At 42.5% G+C, this 22,601-nt stretch overlaps 1 protein-coding gene across 1 annotated transcript in view; it reads left to right on the top strand.

The window, feature by feature from the left end:
- Positions 1-22,601, top strand: part of LOC133446216 (beta-galactoside alpha-2,6-sialyltransferase 2-like) — a 92,160-nt gene that overhangs the window by 33,514 nt on the left and 36,045 nt on the right. The window contains exons 2-3 of the mRNA XM_061724169.1: positions 13,376-13,433; positions 16,885-17,921. Coding sequence (XP_061580153.1) covers positions 16,949-17,921 — 973 coding nt within the window. The 5' untranslated portion in view covers positions 13,376-13,433; positions 16,885-16,948. The remainder of the gene's footprint in view (positions 1-13,375; positions 13,434-16,884; positions 17,922-22,601) is intronic.

The following is a 22,601-nucleotide window of genomic DNA, read 5'->3' as shown; positions in this document are numbered from 1 at the left end:
ATCCATCCATCCATCCATCCATCCATCCATCCATCCATCCATCCATCCATCCATCCATCCATCCATCCATCCATCCATCCATCCATCCATCCATCCATCCATCCATCCAGCTGCAGGTCTTGGCCTCATAAAACCAACAGAACCACATCATCTGCAGAAACCCCTCCGCCCCTCCACCCCTCCGCTCACGCAGAAACTCTGCCTGTGAAAGTAATGAACAGAATGGTTGGGAAAGAGCAGCCTTGGCGGGTCCAACCCCCCCAGGAAACCAGCCCTGCTAACAAATCAATAAATCAATTCCAGTTTGGTTCAATTAGTAGTAAATTCCTCTCTTCATTCCTGTCTGTCAGTCTTTTCTTTAACGGCTTTAACCGTCGCCGGAGCTGCTGAAGAACAGGGGGCTCGAGCAGAGCTGGTGGTTATCGGTCGTGATAACGACCGATCCGTGACACGCCGGAGGAATGAGTCCCGGTTTGATTTACAGACTGTTCAGGGATTCCACCCCTGGAACCAGCAGGCCCACCCACACGACCCGCCCCGTCCAGACCTCAGACGGCTCCAAACATGTGACACGTTCAGCCCTGGGGAGGATCTGAGTCACTGACGTAAACGGCAACACTGAGAGTTTTCTTCTCCTGAAGATTGATTTGACTGCATTTAAATGTCTGGAGTTGATTTCTGGGATTAATGGAGACCAGGACGGGCGGTTCGTCCACTCATCCACCTACATTTCTGCAGGAGTTTCCCAACACGATCTTCCTAGATAACTGCGTAACTAACGGGCTTGGGTTTCAGGTAGCATGCCCACAAATCATCACAGGTGTAAAGAATCAGAGGAGAGGTTTCGGCTCGGATGATGCAGTCGTACAAAAACAGGACCATCGGTGCTTCCTTTACTCCTTTTCCAACAAACTGGTGGAAAAGGCCAGTGCTGGTTCTGGTTCACAACTCCTTCAACTATGAACCAGCTGAGAACCGGTTTGGTTTTCCACAGCTCGGGTGCTAAGAGGAGCCACGTCATTACGTCTCTGCAAACGTCAGTTACGTCGCTGCGTTTGCGTGAAAGTTGCAGCAACAACCAGGTATCTGCTCTAACAGGACTTGGTCCTCGTAGCTCCTCCGTGGACACATCTCTAAAAGACAGGTTGTCTCCTCCTCCTCCCATGATGCTTTGCTGCATCCAGATTCATTCTTATTTGAAAATGTCTCCGTCTCCCAGTCTTACTTTTGCCATTGGTCTTAATAACTCCCCCCCCTCCGCTTACGTAAGCGATTCTTTCCTCTAGACCGGGGGTCGGCAACCCAAAATGTTGAAAGAGCCATATTGGACCAAAAACACAAAAAACAAATATGTCTGGAGCCGCAAAAAATGAAAAGTCTTGTAAAAGCCTTAGAATGAAGACAAATGGCGAAAGGCGAAATGTCAAGAAAAAAGTTAAAATGTTGAGAAAAAAGTCGAAATGTCGAGAAAAAAAGTCTGAATGTCGAGGAAAAAAGTCTGAATGTCGAGGAAAAAAGTCTGAATGTCGAGGAAAAAAGTCTGAATGTCGAGAAAAAAAGTCGAAATGTCGAGAAAAAAAGTCGAAATATCGAGAAAAAAAGTTTAAAATTTCGAGAAAAAAGTCAAAATGTCGAAAAAGTCAAAATGTCTGTCAAAAAAAAAGTCGAAATGTCAAGAAAAAAGTTGAGAAAAAAAGTTGAGAAAAAAGTCAAAAAGTCGAAATGTCGAGATTAAAAAGGAAAGGAAAAAGGAAGAAAAAAAGAAGCAAAAAGGAAAAAAAGAAGAAAAATAGAAAATAAGAAAAAAAAAGAACAAAAAAAGAACCGGTTTGGTGGAAAAGGGGTATTTTGCTGTCCATCTGTCTCCAGATCTCAGTAAAGGGTCTGGAGCCCGAAGCATCGGTCCTGCCTCAGTTAATGTCAACATCAGGTTTTTAAAAGAGGGCCGTGTTCATGGGTCTGTTTTCTCTCTGATAAAAGGACTCAGTCCGGTTCCTCTGGATCACTGATCACTGAGAGCAGCTGACGCTGGTTCTGGAAGCGATTAGACGCTCGTGCAGCCAGACGGGAGCAGACCATGTGACCAGGGCAGGAGACGGCCGGACGAGCATCAACCAAGCGCATCCTGCACGGCTGCAGTGGAGGAGGAGTTTCTGCAACTCTGTTGCTCCTGATCACTCCCGTAGGAGTCATTTGGTTGGCCCGGTACGTTCTGTACCGGTGGGAATGGCTGTGAAAGAGTTCAGTTCAGTGAACTGAATCGGTCTGTCGTAAATCCGGCTGGAGATGTCCTTTTCGACATTTCTCCACCCAGATGGACGGGTTTAGTCATTAGAACCAGTCGCATGGAGTCGGTCCCAAGGCCAGACGCTAGAGATTGGTGGTATGGACTAAAAAATGTATCACGATAATTTGGCATTTATCCCGATAACAATAAAAATGACGATAAAAAAAATACCAATTCAACTCCACCTTTGTAACTATAAATCTATCTCGCTCTCAGATCCGCCATGTTTGTTACACAAAAACGTCTTTCTTTCTTTCTTTCTTTCTTTCTTTCTTTCTTTCTTTCTTTCTTTCTTTCTTTCTTTCTTTCTTTCTTTCCTTCCTTCCTTCCTTCCTTCCTTCCTTCCTTCCTTCCTTCCTTCCTTCCTTCCTTCCTTCCTTCCTTCCTTCCTTCCTTCCTTCCTTCCTTCCTTCCTTCCTTCCTTCCTTCCTTCCTTCCTTCCTTCCTTCCTTCCTTCCTTCCTTCCTTCCTTCCTTCCTTCCTTCCTTCAAGTACGTTGTGCGTCGATTTAACGCAGAACCATAAATCCGTTTTACACAAAAACGTCATCAACGGGAATTTATCGTTTTTACCGTGAGATACAAATTCTTACTGTGGGGAATTTTTTTTGACGGTAAATCGTGAACGGTAAAATATCGCCCATTCCTAGTCGCTGCTGAAATGTTCTTAAACTTGCCAGAACAGCAGAGTTTTCACAGCAGAACATTATCGCCTGTTTACCGGAGAAACCTACGCCGTAGGTTCTGCGTTGGTGTAAAGGCTGAATTATGCTTCTGCGTCACACCAACGCAGAGCACACGCCGCAGCCGTGACACCGTGCTGAACCCTTCGGACTTCTCCGTCACTCCATTTGGTCTCGGTGCAGTACCCCCCGCAGCCACTAGTTAGCAATCTTTTTCTGAACGGTTTATCCGACTTTTTCCGGTCACAGTAAATCAAGGAAATAAGGACAACTATTGTGCAAAAAACCAAAACAAAAAAAATCACATATAAACGAAGAAAAGAGCCCTGGAAGTTCACTACTGCTTCAAACCGGAAACCGGAAATGCTTCGCTTTCAAACGAACCAATCACAGCGCTCTCTGTCTGCGTGTGGTCTGCGTCTCCTCGACGCGTAGTTACAATTTTCGGGAGGTGCACGTCAGAGACGGCGCAGGTGACGGCGTGTCCTCTGCGTCGATCCAAACCACACGCCGTAGGCACGGCGCCATTTTGACGCAGAAGCATAATTCAGCCTTAACGCGGAACCATAAATCAGCCTTACCACACGCCGGCTGACTCCGCGCTCCCAGCGCATCAGCCGGCTGAGCCCTAACAGTTTCCCCTCTTTGTTAAAATGTCCACATTGCAAGTATTGTCGCCCTGTTGTCATCATTTTTGGTAAAATGTAACCAAACTTTCGAGCGTTTATGCCGTTTTGTCCCCGTGTTTTCCTGCTGGGCGTGAAGGCGCACGTTGCGCAACGTGCTTGGTAACGTCATTCGCGCCCACTGGAATCGATAAGGGAATCGTTTGCGAAAAAGGCAAACGATTCCAAGGAATTGAAACACTGGGAACCGGTTCTCAACAAGACCTGCCTCGATTGCCATCCCTAACCGTGATCCAGCCGGGATGTTTGTCTCGTCATGGACTCCGGGGACGAGCGACGGCGGCGTGACAGTAACGACACGATCATTAGATTAATTGCGCTCAAATGTTTGCGGGGATGTCTCGCGTGGGCCAACTGAAGGACGAGGGAAACGGGAGGTTTCATCAGGGACGATCGGGCCGTCGGCCCCGGCAACGCTGCGAAGGAAGCTTTAGATGTCCTTCGTTGGAAGGAGAATCAAAACGAGGTTTCACGCTGAAGTATTGATCAGCCCGGAGCCTCATAGACGTACATGAGCGGTTTGTCAGCATTCAGCACGCGAGGTCGCAGAACTGGGTCGTCCATCTGCTGCATCCATACGAGTCCTCGCTGTAAACCTGTAACGGCTCTCCCGGGGTCGACCCCGGGTCGGCCTCGCCGCCCCGCGTCTACGGGGGAAACTGTGCAGACAAACCAAGAGGAAGTCAGAGGACTCAGAACGTGTTTGTAACCATCTGGGCGACGGCTTTTAAAAGTGTTTAAGGAGTCTTGTAAAACAGACTAATAAGGTCCTCGTAAATTTAAGATGGAGGTGCTAATCTCTGAAAACTGTAATGGGTCACATGACCACAGTGGAGATAAAAACATCACAACAGAGGGTTTATGGGTCGGAAGTTAGAGACACGACCTTCGTTTAATGTCCCTGAAACCGGTCATGAACAGAAATGCAAATAACTATGAAGTTTTTTATATGAAGTATAATAAAAACTAAATATTCTGACTGAGAAAACCTGTTTTTCCGAGCCTTTACAAAAAAACATAAGATGGATAAGAACTTTAGAAGATTAAACATTAAATCAACAAAACATAAAAACTTGAACTTCAAATTAATTTCCTTTTTGGGGATTGATAAAGTAAAATCTGAATCAGTTATTTGTTTTGTTTCGGATATTTCGAACAATCGTGATCAACAATCAGATTTCAATCAGCTTCTGAAAATAAGGAAACAAAATATTCTTATTTGTTTAGTTTATAATTTTATACCATTCTTTTTCTGCAGCGATGAAAACGTGATTGTTTCCTCACATCATTGTTGTCCGGCTCTTTTGTTCTTTTCTCTTTTGTGCGCCGCTTTTTTGTTCGCGCTAGCTAAACATGATGCTACGGTATTTTCTTTTGTTTACTTTTTTTCTTGCTGAAAACTGGTGATCGGACTATTCAGTTCACAAAAAGGTTTGTTTTTTTTTCCCCCCTCCTTCATGGGCGTCTGGACCCCGATGTAGCTGCACAGGTTGCAGCTCCGATAACTGTTGTTTAATTCAAACTGTATAAATCGGTGGACGGCAGCTGGAGCTAACGCGGAACGCCGTATGATTTCGTTTTGTAGTTTTCACGACGTCTGATGAAGGAAACGAGCAACGTAAAGGAAGTAAAACGTCAGAGACAGTGGCGGAGCGCGGGTCTCAGTCCAGAGGGGGCGGAGCATTCTCCATGGGCCCTTATGATAGTCATTTTAACGTTCAACAACACTTCATCCCACCCATCAAACAACATTTATTCTCACTTTTATTGAGCCAAGCCTATAGGCCTATGCTGCAGAAAGCAGAGTAAAGTCACAAACTTGTTCAGAAGAACAAACACAAACTTAGGCCTGACAGCTGTCAATCACCTGGCGCTGAAAACTCAGATAGTCACGGACTGACTCAGTTCCATCTTTGATACAGCTTAAATACAAAAAAAACCCCAACATAACTGGTCTAAAATTACACAATCTATTTAGATAGATATAGACACAGCGGCCTATAACATAATTTCTGAGCTCTAGAACAGAGAATAGACTCGGCGGTCTAGTTGAAAACATCACAAAGCTCATTCAAATAGGCAGCTGGTCAAAGCTACCACAACATTCTGATAAAGAAATTATTTATGAACGTTACACTGACTCACCAATGGCAATTGACTCTTCCATAAAACGTTGTACATGCTTAGTCCTCTTTTAAACTTTAGCGAGTTTAGTCGGCAAATTGGCTGTAACTGTTAAGGCTGATTTATGGTTCCGCGTTACACCAAAACAGAGCCTACGGCGTAGGATACGCGGCGACACGCACGTACGTTGCGCGTCGCCGCGTACCCTACGCCGTAGGCTTCGCCGTACCCTACGGCGTAGTTTTTGCGTCGATTTAACGCGGAACCATAAATCAGGCTTTACAGCCAATCAGCGTTGGTTCACGGCCCTGATGCGTTCAGGACAGTTGTAAAGTAAGAATTAGTCTACACTGGCCGCACAATGCACATTTGATCGTAATTATAGTCTAGAATTTACGATTATATATGAACGTATCACACAAAACGGGGCCCTATCATTGGGCCCTTTGAGCTTGTGGGCCCCGGGGCGCCCGCCCCCTCGCCCCCCCTCTGGCTCCGCTACAGGTCATAGACAGATCAGTGTGACGTGTGGGCGTGGCCTGTGTTTCACCGCGACCGCTTTGGTTGGTTCTTGCTCAGGTCTGATGACGGTGCGAGCCAAACAGCCGCCGCTGCTGCTGCGGTGTCCAGACGCGCTCGTCACCTCCCTCCCGGGGGGAGGACGGGGACTCATCTCATCTCTGCTTGCTGTGATTCACGTTTCTGTTGCATTAGCAGACATCTCTGAACCCCCCCCCCTCGCTCCATAACCCCCCCCTCGCTCCAGAACCTCCCCCTCCGGCGTCTTCTTCTTTTCAATCTGCATTTCACTCTTTCAGAGATCTGAGCTCCGTAATCCGTGACGCTCCCTTTGTCGCTGCCGCCAAGTCGTTTAGTCACCCCTCGCCGTCTGGCAGCGTCGTCCCGCCGTGGTTCCTCCCGCCCCCCCCCTGCTCACCCCCCACCGCCCCTCCGTCTGAACCATCTGATTCTGCACAGTTGCTGAAGCGCACGTCCTGATTGGTACCAGGTGAGGGTGGGGGGGCCCCCGGGGGGCCCCAGGGGGCCCAGCGAGCCCAGCGAGCAGCCGTGCGTGTCCATGACTTCGCCGCCGGGGCAGCTTGATTTGATTTGGTTTATTTAATTTTTGTACATGTAAAAAAAAGAAACAACACTTCATGACAACAAAACAAAGAATTTCATCCTTTAAAACTTGCTATTTTGATTTACATGTGCCAAAAAAGGAGTAGGAAGAAGTGTAAACTTATTTAGTTCTACCCCCATTCACTGATCATTTAACCTGTATTTATAAATATTCACACACTGTACTCACACTGATAAATAACAGTATTATTATTATTATTATTATTATTATTATTATTATTATTATTATTATTATTATTAATCATATTATTATTAGTATTATTAATAAAAATGATAATAATAATAATATTGTTGTTATTTTAATTATAATTGATATTAATAATATTATTAATATTAATAATACTAATACTAATAATTATTATTATTATAATAATTATTATTAATAATAATAATGATTGATATTATTATTATTATTATTATTATTATTATTATTATTATTATAATAATATACTGTAATTATACTCACACACATACTTATACATACATACACATAGTTGAATATTTCTATATATTTTTACACACATGCCCATATAAATATTTATATAAATATACTTATTTACACTATATATATATATATATATATATATATATATTATATATATTTATAATATTTTATATTTTTTATATATATATTTGCTGCCCATTTCTGTACATAAATATACACAGATCTACCCAATAGTGTTATATCAGGCCCCTAAAAGCCGCTAAACCCCTTCCTCTTCTACCTCGTGAGAATCATGTTTTTATATTTGTTTTTAAAACTGGTTAATGTTGTTCAGAGATCCCCCTGGTTCAGAGTTGTTGTTGGTTCGACTTTCGTCGTCTCCAGGTGGTCAACGTCTGCTTTCCCTCTGAGGAACATTTAACCCGGCCGGTGGTCGACGTGTCGGAGCTAAAGCCCCCCCCCCCGGTGGGCCGACACCTCCGCCCCCCACAAGTGGTCACATGTGTTTGTGCAGATGTGCTCGTGTCAGATTCCAGCCGGTGTTTTCCTGCTCCATCTGGCCCTGTAGCCCCCCGACCCCGCACGACCCCCCGAACCCCCCCCCCCTAGAAGTCTAGATACTAACTGGAGTTTAAAAATACTCCTGTAGAAGTTGAAGTATCAACTCAAGTTTTTTACTCAAGTAAAAAGTATAAAAGTAGTACTGGTATCAAAACTAGGGATGCAAATTATCGATTATTTCATTAATTGATAGTTGATAAACCTTATCGATCGATCATCGATTAGTTGATAAGCCGCGTTTTTCCCCCATCTGAGATACAAACATAATTTTTTTTGCTTATATAAAATACAAAGGACATTTTAATGTATTCCTTAATCAAATATTTATTTGATACAAAAGTAACAAAAAGACATTTTTGTACCACAAGGAATATAATATAAAGTGCACTTCAAGGCTATTAGTAGTAGCAGCAGCATAATAGTGTCATTTGTGTCAAGCAAATTTTAAGTTCTAGTTACGTTTTAAGTTAGAGTTTCTGCAGTGTTCAAAATCAAATTATGAGACCTGCTGTATTGGAGCACATTTTCTTTTAGTTAAAACTGTAGCGGGGTCAGATGTTTAGAGAAACCTATGTATGTACCGGGTGAAGGCTGATTTATGGTTCCGCGTTACAACGTAGCCTACGGCGGCGGCTCTGCGTCGATTTAAGGCGGAACCATAATTCAGGCTTTAGGGGAGCATATCGAGAACAACCAGAAGAATATAGAGTGGATTAAAAATAAAAGTTAAGCACAGAGCTACATGTGTCTCCCGTCTGGGCCATTGCAGACTCATGGCCTGAGCATGATGTTACTAAAACCAAACATATCCGCCGTCTCTTTCTTCTGTGCGCGCCGCGGCGGCAGCGAGTTGATGTCGCATTAAATGTGGTCCGGGCGTAATACCAGCTGGTGAAATTAAAACGAAAAAATAAATAAACTAGATTAATTGTAATCGTTAATTTTAATCGGGTAATTTCATAACGGCAATTAATCGAAAATCGATTAATTATTAACATCCTAATCAAAACTACTTAAACTATAAAAGTAAAAGTAATATAAGGGGGAAAAAAGCACATTAAGGACAAAAGCCATTGAAAATGAATGTATCTTGTATAATGCAAATATATTAAAGAACCATATATGTGTACTATTGAGCATTAACATGTGTTTCAGAGAGCAGGAGATATGATGACTAGTTGCCTATAAGTATTGTAATGGTGCAAAAAGTCAAACTTCAGAGGCATGTTATCATTTATCCTAACCTTTATTGGAATGTACATCCAAGTTTAGTTGCAGGAATCTGAGGGAACGGATGTAAGAACAAACACTGGACAAGAACATCTGAAACAACCACAACCAAATTCACTCTATCCGGATGGAGCAATTTAACTGGATAGTTTTTATTAAAGGCAGAAATGAAATAGAGTAACGAGGCTGATTTTAAAATGTAAGGAGTAAAAAGTACAGATAATTGCATGAAAATGTAAGGAGTAAAAGTAAAAAGTCGTCTGAAAATAATTACTCCAGTGAAGTATAGATAACCAAAATTTCTACTTAAGTAAGGTAACAAAGTATTTGTACTTCGTTACTTGACACCTCTGACCAGGAATGAGCCCCGGCCTGCTGTGTGGCCCCGGGACCGGAGGCCCCGGGGGGTCCAGGGGGTCGAGGGTCGCGGGGGGGGGGGGGGGGGGGGGGGGGGGGGGGGGGCTCACCACCTCTGCTGAACATCTGCAGCAACACCGAGCTGGGATTGGGACGGGTTTCCTTAAATCCGTCAGGGAGCTTTAGATCCGTAAACCGAAGTATCATCAGAGAAAAGAGGAACCGGACGACGATAACGGACTTTAGTTAATTTAGTAATTTAATGCAGAACGACTGAGGTTTTGAGAGAATTAACCCGTTATTTTGGTATTTTTCCTGCTTTAACGGCTGAATAAAAACAGAAAATAACGGTCCGGTGCTCCGAGCAGAACTTCTTCTGAAGTACCAGAAGTACCAGAAGTATCAGATGTATCTGAAGTATCAAAAGTATCAGAAGTATCTGAAGTATCAAAAGTATCTGAAGTATCAAAATTATCTGAAGTACCTGAAGTACCACAAGTATCAAAAGTATCTGAAGTATCTGAAATACCAGAAGTACCAGAAGTACCAGAAGTACCAGAAGTACTAGAAGTATCAAAAGTATCAAAAGTACCTGAAGTAACTGAATTATCTGAAATACCTGAAGTACCAGAAGTTTCTGAAGTACATGAACTATCTGAAGTACCAGCGCGTCAGCTGTGTAAAAGTATCACCAGAAGTATCAGAAGTACCTGAAGTTTCTGAAGTACCTGCAGTACTATAAGTACATGAAGTACATGAAGTACATGAACTATCTGAACTATCTGAAGTACCACCACATCAGCTGTGTAAAAGTATCACCAGTTCGGTCTGCAGTGGTTCCGTCTCTCCCACGTGGAACATTTCAGGCGATCCGGCGGCTGATAATCTTCATAGCTGAGCTTTAATTATCTTCGGGGGGAAATAAAGTCCATTTGTTCAGCGATCGCTGGTCGTCCGGCTGCGTTCCTTCGGTTGTGATGCGCTGCTTCCTCAGGCGCTTCACATTCTCCGCAGCCGCAGTCCGGTTTCCTGCGAGGAATGGAAATGGAAACTGGGATATTTTTTGACTTCTTCTTTTTTTAAAACAAAAATAGAGTAACAAAAAAAAAAGCAGGTGCCATAATTAGATAAATTGATCCGTCATCCTTCCTTTTGGTAAAGAAACAACAGTTTGGACTCATAAAGACACAGAGACGGGTGATTATTGTTCTCTTTTGTTAGTGGTTTTAATATTGTGGCTGGTTGAAATGTTGCAGTACCTCTCCTGACCACCAGGGACTGAGTTGGTCTTGTTGAGGAATAGTGTCTTTTATACTTTATACCACCAGATCCATAAGTTAAAGACCCAGTTTGGCTTCAGTTAATTCCTTCACATCAACCCTCCGACAAAAATATTTAAAGGGTTGTCATGGAAACACAGCCGTCTCTTTCTCTCTCTCTCTTCGCCAGTCAGGTAAGAATCATTTCCCTCCGTCGGGTCCGGGGATCGGACCTGGCCGGGGGGTGCACGGGGGGTGCACGGGCGGACGCAGCGGCGGGGTGGCACCATTCCCAGGTGTCTATGTCTTTTGTTGTCAGTATGAATGGGGGGGATGTTGGACCGTTTCCCCCTCCGTCTGGGGGCTCCGGCGGCGCCGGGGGCGCCCGTGGAGGTACGGTGGGGCCCTGGCCCGGCTCGGAGGGCCGGCCCCCGTCTACTGGATGGCCGGTGGGGGAGCGTGGGTGTCTTACCAGGGCCGGCTCTGCTGGTCCTGCTTCCTGGCTTCGGCCTCTGCTCCCCCTCCTCCCCCCCCTACACGATTCATACGCACATAGGCGATGGGGCGGGGGGTCCGGGTCGTGAGGGGCATTGTCCCGCGTGGCCCGGCACTCCCCGCCTCACGGTTTTAACAGCAATGTAGACACTGCACATTCAGGCTCGCAGGCGTTGGATTGCCTCCCTCCTACCTCTCCCCTCTGTGGGGTTGCTGGTGGCCTGGGTTCCGGGTTCTGCCTTGTCGGCCTCTGGTCTCGCGGGTGGCGGGGTTGCTCCCCCCCCTCCCCCACTATAGATACAATTCAGGTGGAGCTTTGTTTGGTTTATCACACACACACACACACACACACACACACACACACACACACATACATACACATAGCTACATAGACATATACACGCTCACGCCATATTTTCATGGCTAGGAAAATATGGCTCCTCCTCAGAACCCTTTAAGGTTACTTATTCATCTGTTTGCTAAAAGCGTGTGTGATTTAAAATGTTTTAAATTTGATAAATAGATCTGTGTGTCAAAGTTTCCTCCAGCTACGATTGGCAAAGAGCTGTATGTGCTTTTATCACCAAACGTTGTAACTCCTCGGCTTCGTGTTCCGGTTTAGAGGAGACTTTAAGATTTTACTGGAGGTTTTTAAGGTTTTAAATGTGCTGGTGCTGTTTTTATCCGTGTGAACGTCTTTATAACCCGGTCAGAGGTCGGAGATCATCCAGTCAGACGACCTTTACAGCTCCCAGATCCAGTTCTCGGTTGTACTTACCTGTACAACCGAGAACAGCTCAAACTGTCTGTGCCTTCAAATCTCCAACCCTTTAATTCAGCAGCAGCTTCAGACATCTTGTAATCAGATATTATCTGTAGTTGTGTTTTCTTTCCATTTGCTTTGATCTACTTTATTTATAGCCTTTTATTGTCTACATGTAAACACACTTTGGACAACTTGAGTTATTTTTAAATGTTCTATATGAACATATATATGGCTTGTCCAATTCTTCTTATACGATCTAAGAGTCATTAAACTTTGACCCTGTTTTCCTTGTTACAGACAGACGTGGGTAGTAACGAGTTACATTTACTCTGTTACATTTACTGGAGTAAGTTTTGGGAAATGTTGTACTTTTAGGAGTAGTTTTGAATCACTGTACTTTTTACTTTTACTTGAGTAGATTTGTGAAGAAGAAACTGTTCCTCTTCCTCCGCTACATTAGGCTACGTTGAGCTGTTACTTTTCTTTTATCCCTTTTATCCGCGTACGCGTCAATCTCATGACATCACTGAGTGATTCTTCGGGAAAAATGTTAGTTTTTGCATGTTTTGTCACATTTACACAGACTCAAACACACACAGAGTTTCTATGAGTTCATGTTTGTTCTAGTTCTGCCTGGTTAAAAAAGAAAAGTACAAAGGCTTGAAATTTTGTGCTACTTGTGCTTAATTTATTTTTTTATTCTGTTATTTTATTATTTATTAAAGTACTTGAATTTACTTTAAGATTATTTTAATTTAAGCTATTTTCTTATTTTTTATTTTATTTTGTACTATTGTCTGATTAAATGGTTGTGTTAAAAAAATAAATCAGACTTTAGTCAACAGTTACTCAGTACTTGAGTAGTTTTTTCACCAAATACTTTTTTACTTTTACTCAAGTAATTATTTGGATGACTACTTTTTACTTCTACTTGAGTCATATTATTCTGAAGTAACAGTACTTTTACTTGAGTACAATCTTTGGCTGCTCTACCCAGCTCTGGTTACATATTTCATTTTTTTTGCTTCTTGCTTTCTGTTTCTTTTAAGGTGAAGGTAGAGCTAAAGCATCATTCAGGCAATATTGTGATTTAAATCTGTCAACGTTCAACCGAAACGTGGATTTCAGCCCTAAAAGAAGTCTAAAGCTGCTGGAGATGCGAGGGGAAGCTGGGAAATTGGTGGCGCTCATCTCCTTGTTTAGTTCTGGGTGGAAAGCAGCCAAGTCCTCCACCTTTTTGAAGACGGCGTTTTCCTGTGATGTGTCTGTGGGAGCAGTTTGTTTTCATGCAGGCATGTGCTCTCCTGACTCGGCTAATTAGTCCCTCTCTTTCCTCTCAGGGTCGTGTTTATGAGCTGGCAGACATATGGGCAGGAAGAAGTAAAAGCATCGGTTCAGGTGAGTCCCGCAGCCGACCAATTATTTCCTCCCCCCCTCCTGCTCAGACTAGAATCTGTGGGTAATTTAGAATTTATTAAAGGATTTGCTCCTTGAGATGTAACATCTCATTTTCAAGGGGGTCCCATAAAACATACAACATTACAATATATTACATTACAGTACAGACATACATGACATAAAACAAACACAACCCCTACCCACACAAGTCTAGTTACAAAGTAGACTAATTGAATAACCGAAACAATGAGATAAATATAACATAACGGAGAGAAAATAAATAGAAAAAACAAATAAAATAAAATAAATAAATAGAAAAAAGGACACAAAAAAATACATAAATAAATAAAAAACCTGAGAATATAATGCCAACTTAAAACTATGATAAGAGGTAATAGAACGCAAAAAGAGAGGAAGATTATTCCAATCTAATGGAGCTTTAAAATAAAATTATCTTTTACCAACCTCTTTTAAAATTCTAAGAACAAAGAAAAAAGGAAAATTCATATGTCTGAGTGAGTATGGAGAGTTATATGGAATCTTTCTGTTATTTTAAATATGGAGGACAGTGAAAATAAAAACATTTAAAAAGGAACTGAAGCCAGTGAAATTGCCGTCTAGATTTGGTTTGAAACCAGTTCAATGAATCAAACGTAAAACAATGATGTGTTCTGAAAGGACAACGTAACACAAATCTACATCATGAATAGGGGTGTAACAATATATCGTGCCACGAAATTTCGCGATACAAAAACGTCACGAAACGTGTCGTGGAGGTGACAAACTGTATCGCGATATTGGGTTATTTATATTAATATGTTGTGTTGACTAGTAACGCGCAGCGTATTTGTGCCGACCGCGCCTCGACCCGCAGACCAAAATCTTCCTCCGCTCAGAAGAAACTAGTCCCGTTTTGCAGTCCCGTTTTGAGCTCTGAACTTTTACTTATGTAAGGCTGGTGTAGAGTTAAGCCTTACCTTATTAAATTAACCTTTTTCGGGTCGTGAGTAGGATAAACACGGGGACAACTTCTGCTGAGTTCCAGTGTACTTTAATGTCCCTCAACAGTGTAGGATTTTAGAACATCAACACAGCACCTAGTGCCGTACTGTGGCGTATCACTCCGCCCAATCTAAAACAGACTAATCACTACAGATAAACTGACTAGTGTCATTATAGTCCCTGATTTACATCAGAATATAAAGAATATATTTATAAAATAATGAACCCTGAATTACCAAAATAACCTTCTTAACAAAAATAAATCTCCTCTTACACTTATAAGGTGAGCATGAATCAATCTTTTTTATGATGTAAAATTGTATTTATTTATTTACTTTTATTTATTTATTTATTTATTTTAGTTGTTAAATTTCTGGAAAGAAAAAAGTCAAATCATACATGAGAGAAACTATTCTGTTTGTGGCTAAATATTTTTATTTGTATGAAACTGAAGATGCATAATGCAAACCTGACATTTACTTTTAGTTCAGTTTGTGGAAAATGGTTGGCCTGGCTTGCTCTTTAAAACTTAAACAGTTATAAAGAACTAGACAATTTCCTCGCAGAAATTTCGAGAGTGTCACGGCGGGCTGCTGCACATTTGTGTACATTTTGCAAGCAATAAAGGTGAAGGACTCAAAACTAAGTCTGATGACACCACACAGGATTCTCTATGTCAAACCATTCAAAAGTTATAGCAGAAAATAGGGACAACCAATCAGAAGAAGGGGTGGGGCTAATTTGCACCAAGGAAGGTCAATGACTCGATACTGAGTCATATGACACCACCCATGACTCTGTATGTCAAACCATTCAAAAGATATTGGACTATAACTTATCGGCCAATCAGAAGAAAGGGCGGGGCTAATTTGTATATATAATATACAAATGTATATATTTATATATATCATAAAAATAATGGACTGTTGATCATCTAAGGTCAAAAGGTCAGGGTTCACATTTCTCCATTTTCCAGATTAAAGTATATGAAGTCTGTACTGACTGGGTCATGTGACCAGTTCTGGCTCAGTCTAATCACTCAGCAGCTGTGCTCTGGTTGCTAGGGGCAACAAGAACCTCGACATGAGGAAGGTTTCGGGTTCGCTGTGAGAAAACCCCAGATTTTGCCTTGTGACAAGCTCTCAAATAACTCCGATTTGTGAGAAAACCGTACCTCCTACCAGAAAAACAAAGACTAGTGAGAGCCACAGAACCCGGCAGATTCTGACAATCTTAATTTTATTCAGATATTCCTTAATATGTGTTAGTAACGGCAGTTCGAAAACAAAGTGAGATTTTTTTGAAGAAAAGTTTTGATTATATTGCAGTGAATGGGGACTGAGGCAGGAATTGGCAAGGCTTTAGCCCTCCCCGTTTAAATTTTGTGCATACCCCACCTGTCAAAGTCACATTTTATGAATCCCAACATCTATGTCTACATTCTGACCAAAAATTATCTATCTAGCTTTCACGGTTCGGCCGTGAGCTCGAGTTACACATAAAAATTAAGGTCATTTTTTTAATGTCCCTCCCACTCTAAAAAATTAGAGCTCCACTCTAAATTTGACAAAAAAGTGATTTCCAGTCCTCGCTTGATGGCTCATATCTTGAAAAGTGTACATCTTAGCAAAAAACAGTTTCAGGTTTTGAGAGAGAAGAGAAGTTTTCCTCCGTTTTGAAGTTTGAATGACATTTCTACGTGCAAGTATGAGAAAGATTTTATTTTTTTTTTTACTTCCTACCATCCACATTGTGCGCCATAGAAATACATGGGAAAATCTCCCCATTAGTTTGGAAATTTGGAAATGTTTTTGCACTTCTATTTGTGCCATCGCTCTGAAAATCCACAGGACTGTAGTTACATTCAGGGCCTACAACTTTCTAAATCGGTTCAGAATTTTTCGAGTAACGGTGTGCGAGTGGTGAGGCCCCAAACTTCTCCCAATGCATTCCGGATGGCGCTAAAAGCACGCCAATCGCTAATAAAAGTCATAGCACACGATTCCCGCTTAAGGCGCACGTTTCTACGTTTTTACTTTTCGCGTTTTCTTAAAGCTGAGGGACTAGTTACGCGCCAAAGTTTTGTCCGGAAAATGAATAAGATGAAATGCACACAATAACAATAGTGCCTCTGGCTGCGCCAAGAGGCACTGCTCCTCCATTGCTATTGCATAGCTATGGAGGAGGCGTGCCACTTGGCGCAGCCGTGGCACTAATTACAAACTGTAACAATAGGGAAAATGCACAGCATTGTTTTGTATTTTGTGTCTTTCAAATAAAAGACAATTTTTTCCAGTCATATGTTCCTCATGCAAGGTTGTTAAAAAAAATACTGCTATAATATCGTATCATTATCGTGACCTCAATATCGTGTATCGTATCGTGAGATTAGTGTATCGTTACACCCCTAATAATGAATGAGAACTAACCGGGAGGTTTTGTTTTCCAGGCCTCCAGCTGAGCTCTGGGCCGCGTCGGCGGGGCGGCGGTGGCGTTTGCGTGAGCGAGGGGGGATGAAGTCCAGCATGAGGCAGTGGTGGCGGCTGGTGCTGGCCGCCATGCTGGCCTGGGTGCTCCTCTTCCTCGCCCTCCTCTCCTACTTCCTGGACGCCCGCGTGGACGAGCCGCTCACCTCGGCCGGATCGCTGCTCTCGCAGCATCCCGACACCCGCCGGCTGGCGTCCATCCAGGCGTCGCACCAGCGGCACGCCGCGCTGGGCTCCCGCTTCCAGCAGGCCTTCCCGCTGACAGCGGCGTACCGCCCGGAGCCGTCCGCCAGCGCCGCCGCCTCGGAGGCCGCCAGCGTGGAGGCGAGCCACGGCCCCGACGGAGCCGACGGAGCCGCCTACGTGGCCTACGGCAGCCAGGAGGCCGTAGGCCGCCGCGACTACCTGGACCCGCAGAGCCTCGCCGCCTGGTCCTCCTTCGGCACCGAGAACGTGGGCTCCCACTCGGACCCCGGAGTGCGGAGCCGCGAGAGGACTTTCCAGGGGTCGGAGTATCAAAACCAAGCCGGCGACGAGGACGACGACGCGAGGGAGAACGAGGACGAGGAGCCGGATAATGTGAGGACTATGGCGGAAGGGCGGAGGGCCGGGGGCGACTCCAGCGACCCGGAGGACCGGTACTTCTCCCGGTCGGGCCTGCGACTGTGGCGGGGCCGGGTCTCGGCCGGCATGCTGAGCCCGCGGCTGCAGCGCGCCATGAAGGACTACATGAACGCCAACAAGCACCACGTGTCGTACAGCGGGCGCCGCAGCGCCAGCCAGAGCGCCCGGGAGCTGCTGTGCCAGATGAAGGCCCAGGCCCGGCTCAGGACGGTGGACGGCTCGGAGCAGCCGTTCTCCCGGCTCGGCTGGGACGGGGTCGTGCCGCCCGTGCCGCTGGAGCGCGTGCACGGACGGCGGGACCGGAGCAGCTTCCAGACCTGTGCCGTGGTCACGTCGGCCGGCGCCATCCTGCGCTCGGGGCTGGGGAGAGAGATCGGTGAGTGAAAAACACCTGGTATTTGATATATTAATATTTGATATTAATATAAAATATAATATTAATATTTTATATTATATTTAATATCAATTAATATTTAGGGACCGAGCACCAGCAAGGCTTGTGTGAAGCCCTCTTGAAATCAGTACGATTATTATTATTATTTTATCCGAAAACAATTGTGTTTTTGAGGCGCATAACTTACTCAAAGTTGTGAAACTTGGCACGCACGTCCCATGTGGCGAAAAATTACGTATTTTAATAGTGTCAAAAAGGGGCGTGGCCTAATGGCTCAACAGCGCCCCCTTGAAAAATTAAAGGAGCTTGAGTCATGGAGAAAAATCCATATACATTTTAAGTTTTCTAGTAATAATGTCAGATGAAGCGTTCCAAACCCAAAAGAGTGAGCCCTCTAGTGTATCTCTCCGTTGCCTTGAACAGGCTGTGTGCTGCAAAATGTGCTGCAATTCGGTCCCGAATTTCCCGCACTGTCCTGTGGATGTGACGTCACATGACGCTGCATGCGCGTTCTCCCCGTTCTCCCGTGCCGGCTTCACTGTTGGCTGCAGTACCCCCGACGGCCGTCGTGGTGAAGGGTGGCGCTAGAGAGTCTCATTTCTTAAAAGGAGTCTCAAGCTCCTTTAACCTCAAGCCCCACAATACGGTTTGACGTACATGCACGAAAATCGGTACACACCTGTATCATTTTACAACTTAAAGAAAAGCCAAAACCGAACAGGAAGTCGGCCATTTTGAATTAATCGTGTCATTTTGGCGCAATTTTATGCCATTTTCACGTGTCGTACTTTAACGAACTCCTCCTAGCAGGATCGTCCGTTCCACATAAAACTTGCTCAGGAGACACAAAAGACGTTAACCATGAAAAGTTATCAAAATCGTGAGTTTTCGTGAAATGGCGTGGCCGTGGCGCCGCGTCAAACTTCACCGCTAAACAGGAAGTGATACAGTAGGTGATTGGCTGATATGTGATTCTGCCATAACTTTTGATTGGTTTGACATAGAGACTCGTGGTTGGTGTCATCGGACTCGGTATTGAGTCCTTGACCTTCATTGGCCTGAATTAGCCCCGCCCCTTATTCTGATTGGTTCTCCCTATTTTATGCTATAACTTTTGAACCATTTTTCAGACAATAAAATAATTGAAAAAATCAGAAAAATAGTTAAAATATGTTATTTTGTTACTTGAAAATTTAAAAATATGTTTTGTTGATGAGAAAATATGTTTCTCTATTTTCCTTATTTTTGTGAGGGGGATATATATTGTTTTTCGGCACTACCTTGTTCTCTATAGCTGATATAACATGAATTTCTCCTATGTGGGATCAATAAAGTTCTTATTTTTGCCATCTGAGAAAATTAAATATATTATATTTGGTGCCTAATTGTTTCCCAAGTATATTAGTGCGTGTGTGAATGAATAAATGAGACGTAAAACGTAAATTTCTTTGTAGAAAGGTGCTTTATGAAAATAAGTCCATTTACTTGTATTAGTTTACAGCGCAGTCTTGAACATCCAATATGGCGGCGACGTTGACGTACGACTCAGCACTCGATGGGGCGTCTACGTAGATATGTCTATGTTTCAAACAGCTGAAGTAAGAGCTCTCAGGATGAGGGTTCGCTCCGCCGGCCCAGTAACCGGATGTTAGTTGGTATTTTTGTGAATGATGTGAAAGTGGGTGCCCTACTTCTCAGTAAACATATTTAGGCTCGAGGCTCAGATTAAAACCCTCAACAAATATCGCTGAGGCTCCGAGGGGAGAAAAAAAATCACTAAATGTATTCTTAAATCAATCGATGTACAAAAAGAATAAAGTTTTGAAGGTTAAGGCGAAAAGATCTCCCAGATTTGAGGGGGAAACACTCGTCCCAGACGAGCTTTGACTCCAGTTACGCTGTAAAACAGCTCAGATTAACTCGAGGGTAGTTAAATCTTCACCCGAGGCCACGGGGAATAACATTTGCTCAGGTTTTATTCGTTTTTCAAAGATTAACTCATCAAACTGACGGTTCACAGTTGACCGTGTGCCTAGTAGGTTATACACCTCCTTTTTTCTCTCTCCTGGCTTTTGAATGTGTTTTTCTTGGTTTGGAGTCCTGGCAGCTCCTCGTCTAAGTGGGGAGAGTGTGAACTCGGCGACAGATGGCTCGCTAGAAAAAACAGACCCCCCCCCTCCGGTAACCAATCAGCCTTCTCACATCACATGCAGCTTCCTTCACTTCTCTGGAGCTGATAAGGAGCTGATTCTGCTGCTAATACTGATAAACCTGGAGACTAGCCAGACCCGGTTCCCAGTACTCGAGTTGTAAAAGAAAATCAGGGGGGGTGGTGGATTTTATCATATAGGGACAGATAATTTGTGCTGATTATAAATAATATAATATATTACAAATAATAGCATAGCTTATATGCAGGTGCGGCTTATAGTCCAGAAAATACGGTATATTTAATATCAATTAATATTAATATTTTATTTTTATCAACATGATTTTTTTAAAATGTTTTATTAATATTCATATTTCTTACTAATGTTTAATATGTAATTATTTAATTAATATTGATCATATTTAATATTTTATTAAAATGTTATATTCATATTGTATTCATATTTAATAGTAATATATAATTAGTCTTTTATCGACTAGTCGACTAATCTAAGGAACAATTGGACGGTTATTCTAATGATTATTCTGTTCGATTAATAAAAACCATAATGTATCAAATAAATGTAAAAAAAACAGTTTGCACAGCAAAATAAAAATATAGAATAAAGTTATACAAAATAAAAAGACCTGTTTACTAACGGTTCAACAAAAATCTCCTTTACAAAATTACAAAAGATTTAAAATATGTGTTAAAAATGTATATATATTTATACATATTTGGATAAAACAGGGCACTATGTCACACTAAATTACATATCTTTACTCCATAAAAAGGTCTAATCACAAAAGGAACCTTTCTATTATGGATGGAACTAAAAAAAACAAGTTGTTTTCGGTAGGAAACATCATTAGGACCAAAAAACATCAAATGTAGGAGCTGATGCAGACCATAATTTGATCATGTGACGCTCGTTTTTGCCGATATTCTGACGTCATCGACGCATCGCTGCAGGCCTACTAAACAACTGACCAAAACACCTGCAGAAATACTGCAGGAATGACATAGCAGCAGTTAAATGCAGCCTTCTGTAAGCTTTAAATATCCACTGGGCTTCCATCAAATACATCAAAACACAACAATAAAAAACACTTTTCTGAACTTATCAATATGACTCTGTCCTTCACAGGATAAGTAACATGGATCACTGCAAAAACTTAAAATCTTAACAAGAATATTTGTCTTATTTCTAGTTAAAATGTCTCTTTTTAGTAAAACAATCTCATTACAAGATTGACAAGATTGACTTACTAGACTGGTACTACTAGTGTCTTGAACAAGATTTTATTGCTTGTAATGAGAAGATAAATCTTGTTCCACTGGCAGATTTTTCTACTTATTTCAAGTGAAAATTTACTTGAAACAGGTGAAAATTGTCAAATAAGTTATTTTTCTGGTGTTATTTGGCCAAACTATGACAAAAAAAAATTGGAAATTACGAGAATAAAGTCGTAAAATTACGAGAATAAAGTCGTAATATTACGAGAATAAAGTCGTAATATTACAAGAATAAAGTCGTAATATTACGCGAATAAAGTCGTAATGTTGCGAGAATAAAGTCGTAATGTTGCAAGAATAAAGACGTAAAATTACGAGAATAAAGTCGTAAAATTACGAGAATAAAGTCGTAATATTACGAGAATAAAGTCGTAATATTACGAGAATAAAGACGTAAAATTACGAGAATAAAGTCGTAAAATTACGAGAATAAAGTCGTAATATTACGCGAATAAAGTCGTAATGTTGCGAGAATAAAGTCGTAAAATTACGAGAATAAAGTTGTAAAATTACGAGAATGAAGTCATAGCCTAATGTTGCGAGAATAAAGTCGTAATATTAAAAGAAAAAAATTAAAATGTACTTGTCAAATTGTCAAATAAGTTATTTTTCTGGTGTTATTTTTCTGGTGATGACTCTAAATGTTGAAATAGCAGTAAAACCACATTCATTGATGAAATGACATAAGGGATGGAAAGGGGGGGTGGCAGTTTTACAGGGGGGATGATTTGGACCGTTTTTATTTCAGGGGGGGATGATTTTGACCGTTTTTATTTCAGGGGGGGATGATTTTGACCGTTTTTATTTCAGGGGGGATGATTTTGACCGTTTTTATTTCAGGGGGGATGCCATCCCCCTCATCCCCCCTCAACTCCAGTACTGCTGGTTCCGGGTTGAACTGGTTCCTCAGATCTAAAAACCTTGTGGGCGAAAACGTTTCCGCCTGTCAGCACTTTCACTTCCTGTGCTCTTCCTCCGATGTGAAATCGACTTCAGCAAATCAGCAAAAAAGTATATTTTAAACACAACAAGTCTTGTTTTTGTGGCTCGTTGCAGCTGATCAGCTGATGTCTCATCCGGGTCACCGTGACATCTAACCCTAATGTGACACGTACTGTGGCACCATAATACAACAAAACATCCCTGTAGATCGGGGGTCTCCAACCTTTTTCCCTCTGAGACAGTGTGCGAAATACCCATCCATATTCGGGGGGGTC

This window comes from Cololabis saira, chromosome 6 (genome assembly GCF_033807715.1).
Source record: "Cololabis saira isolate AMF1-May2022 chromosome 6, fColSai1.1, whole genome shotgun sequence".
Lineage (NCBI taxonomy): Eukaryota > Metazoa > Chordata > Actinopteri > Beloniformes > Belonidae > Cololabis > Cololabis saira.
Note: the sequence above shows the minus strand (reverse complement) of the source record. Positions and strands in the feature narration are given on the sequence as shown.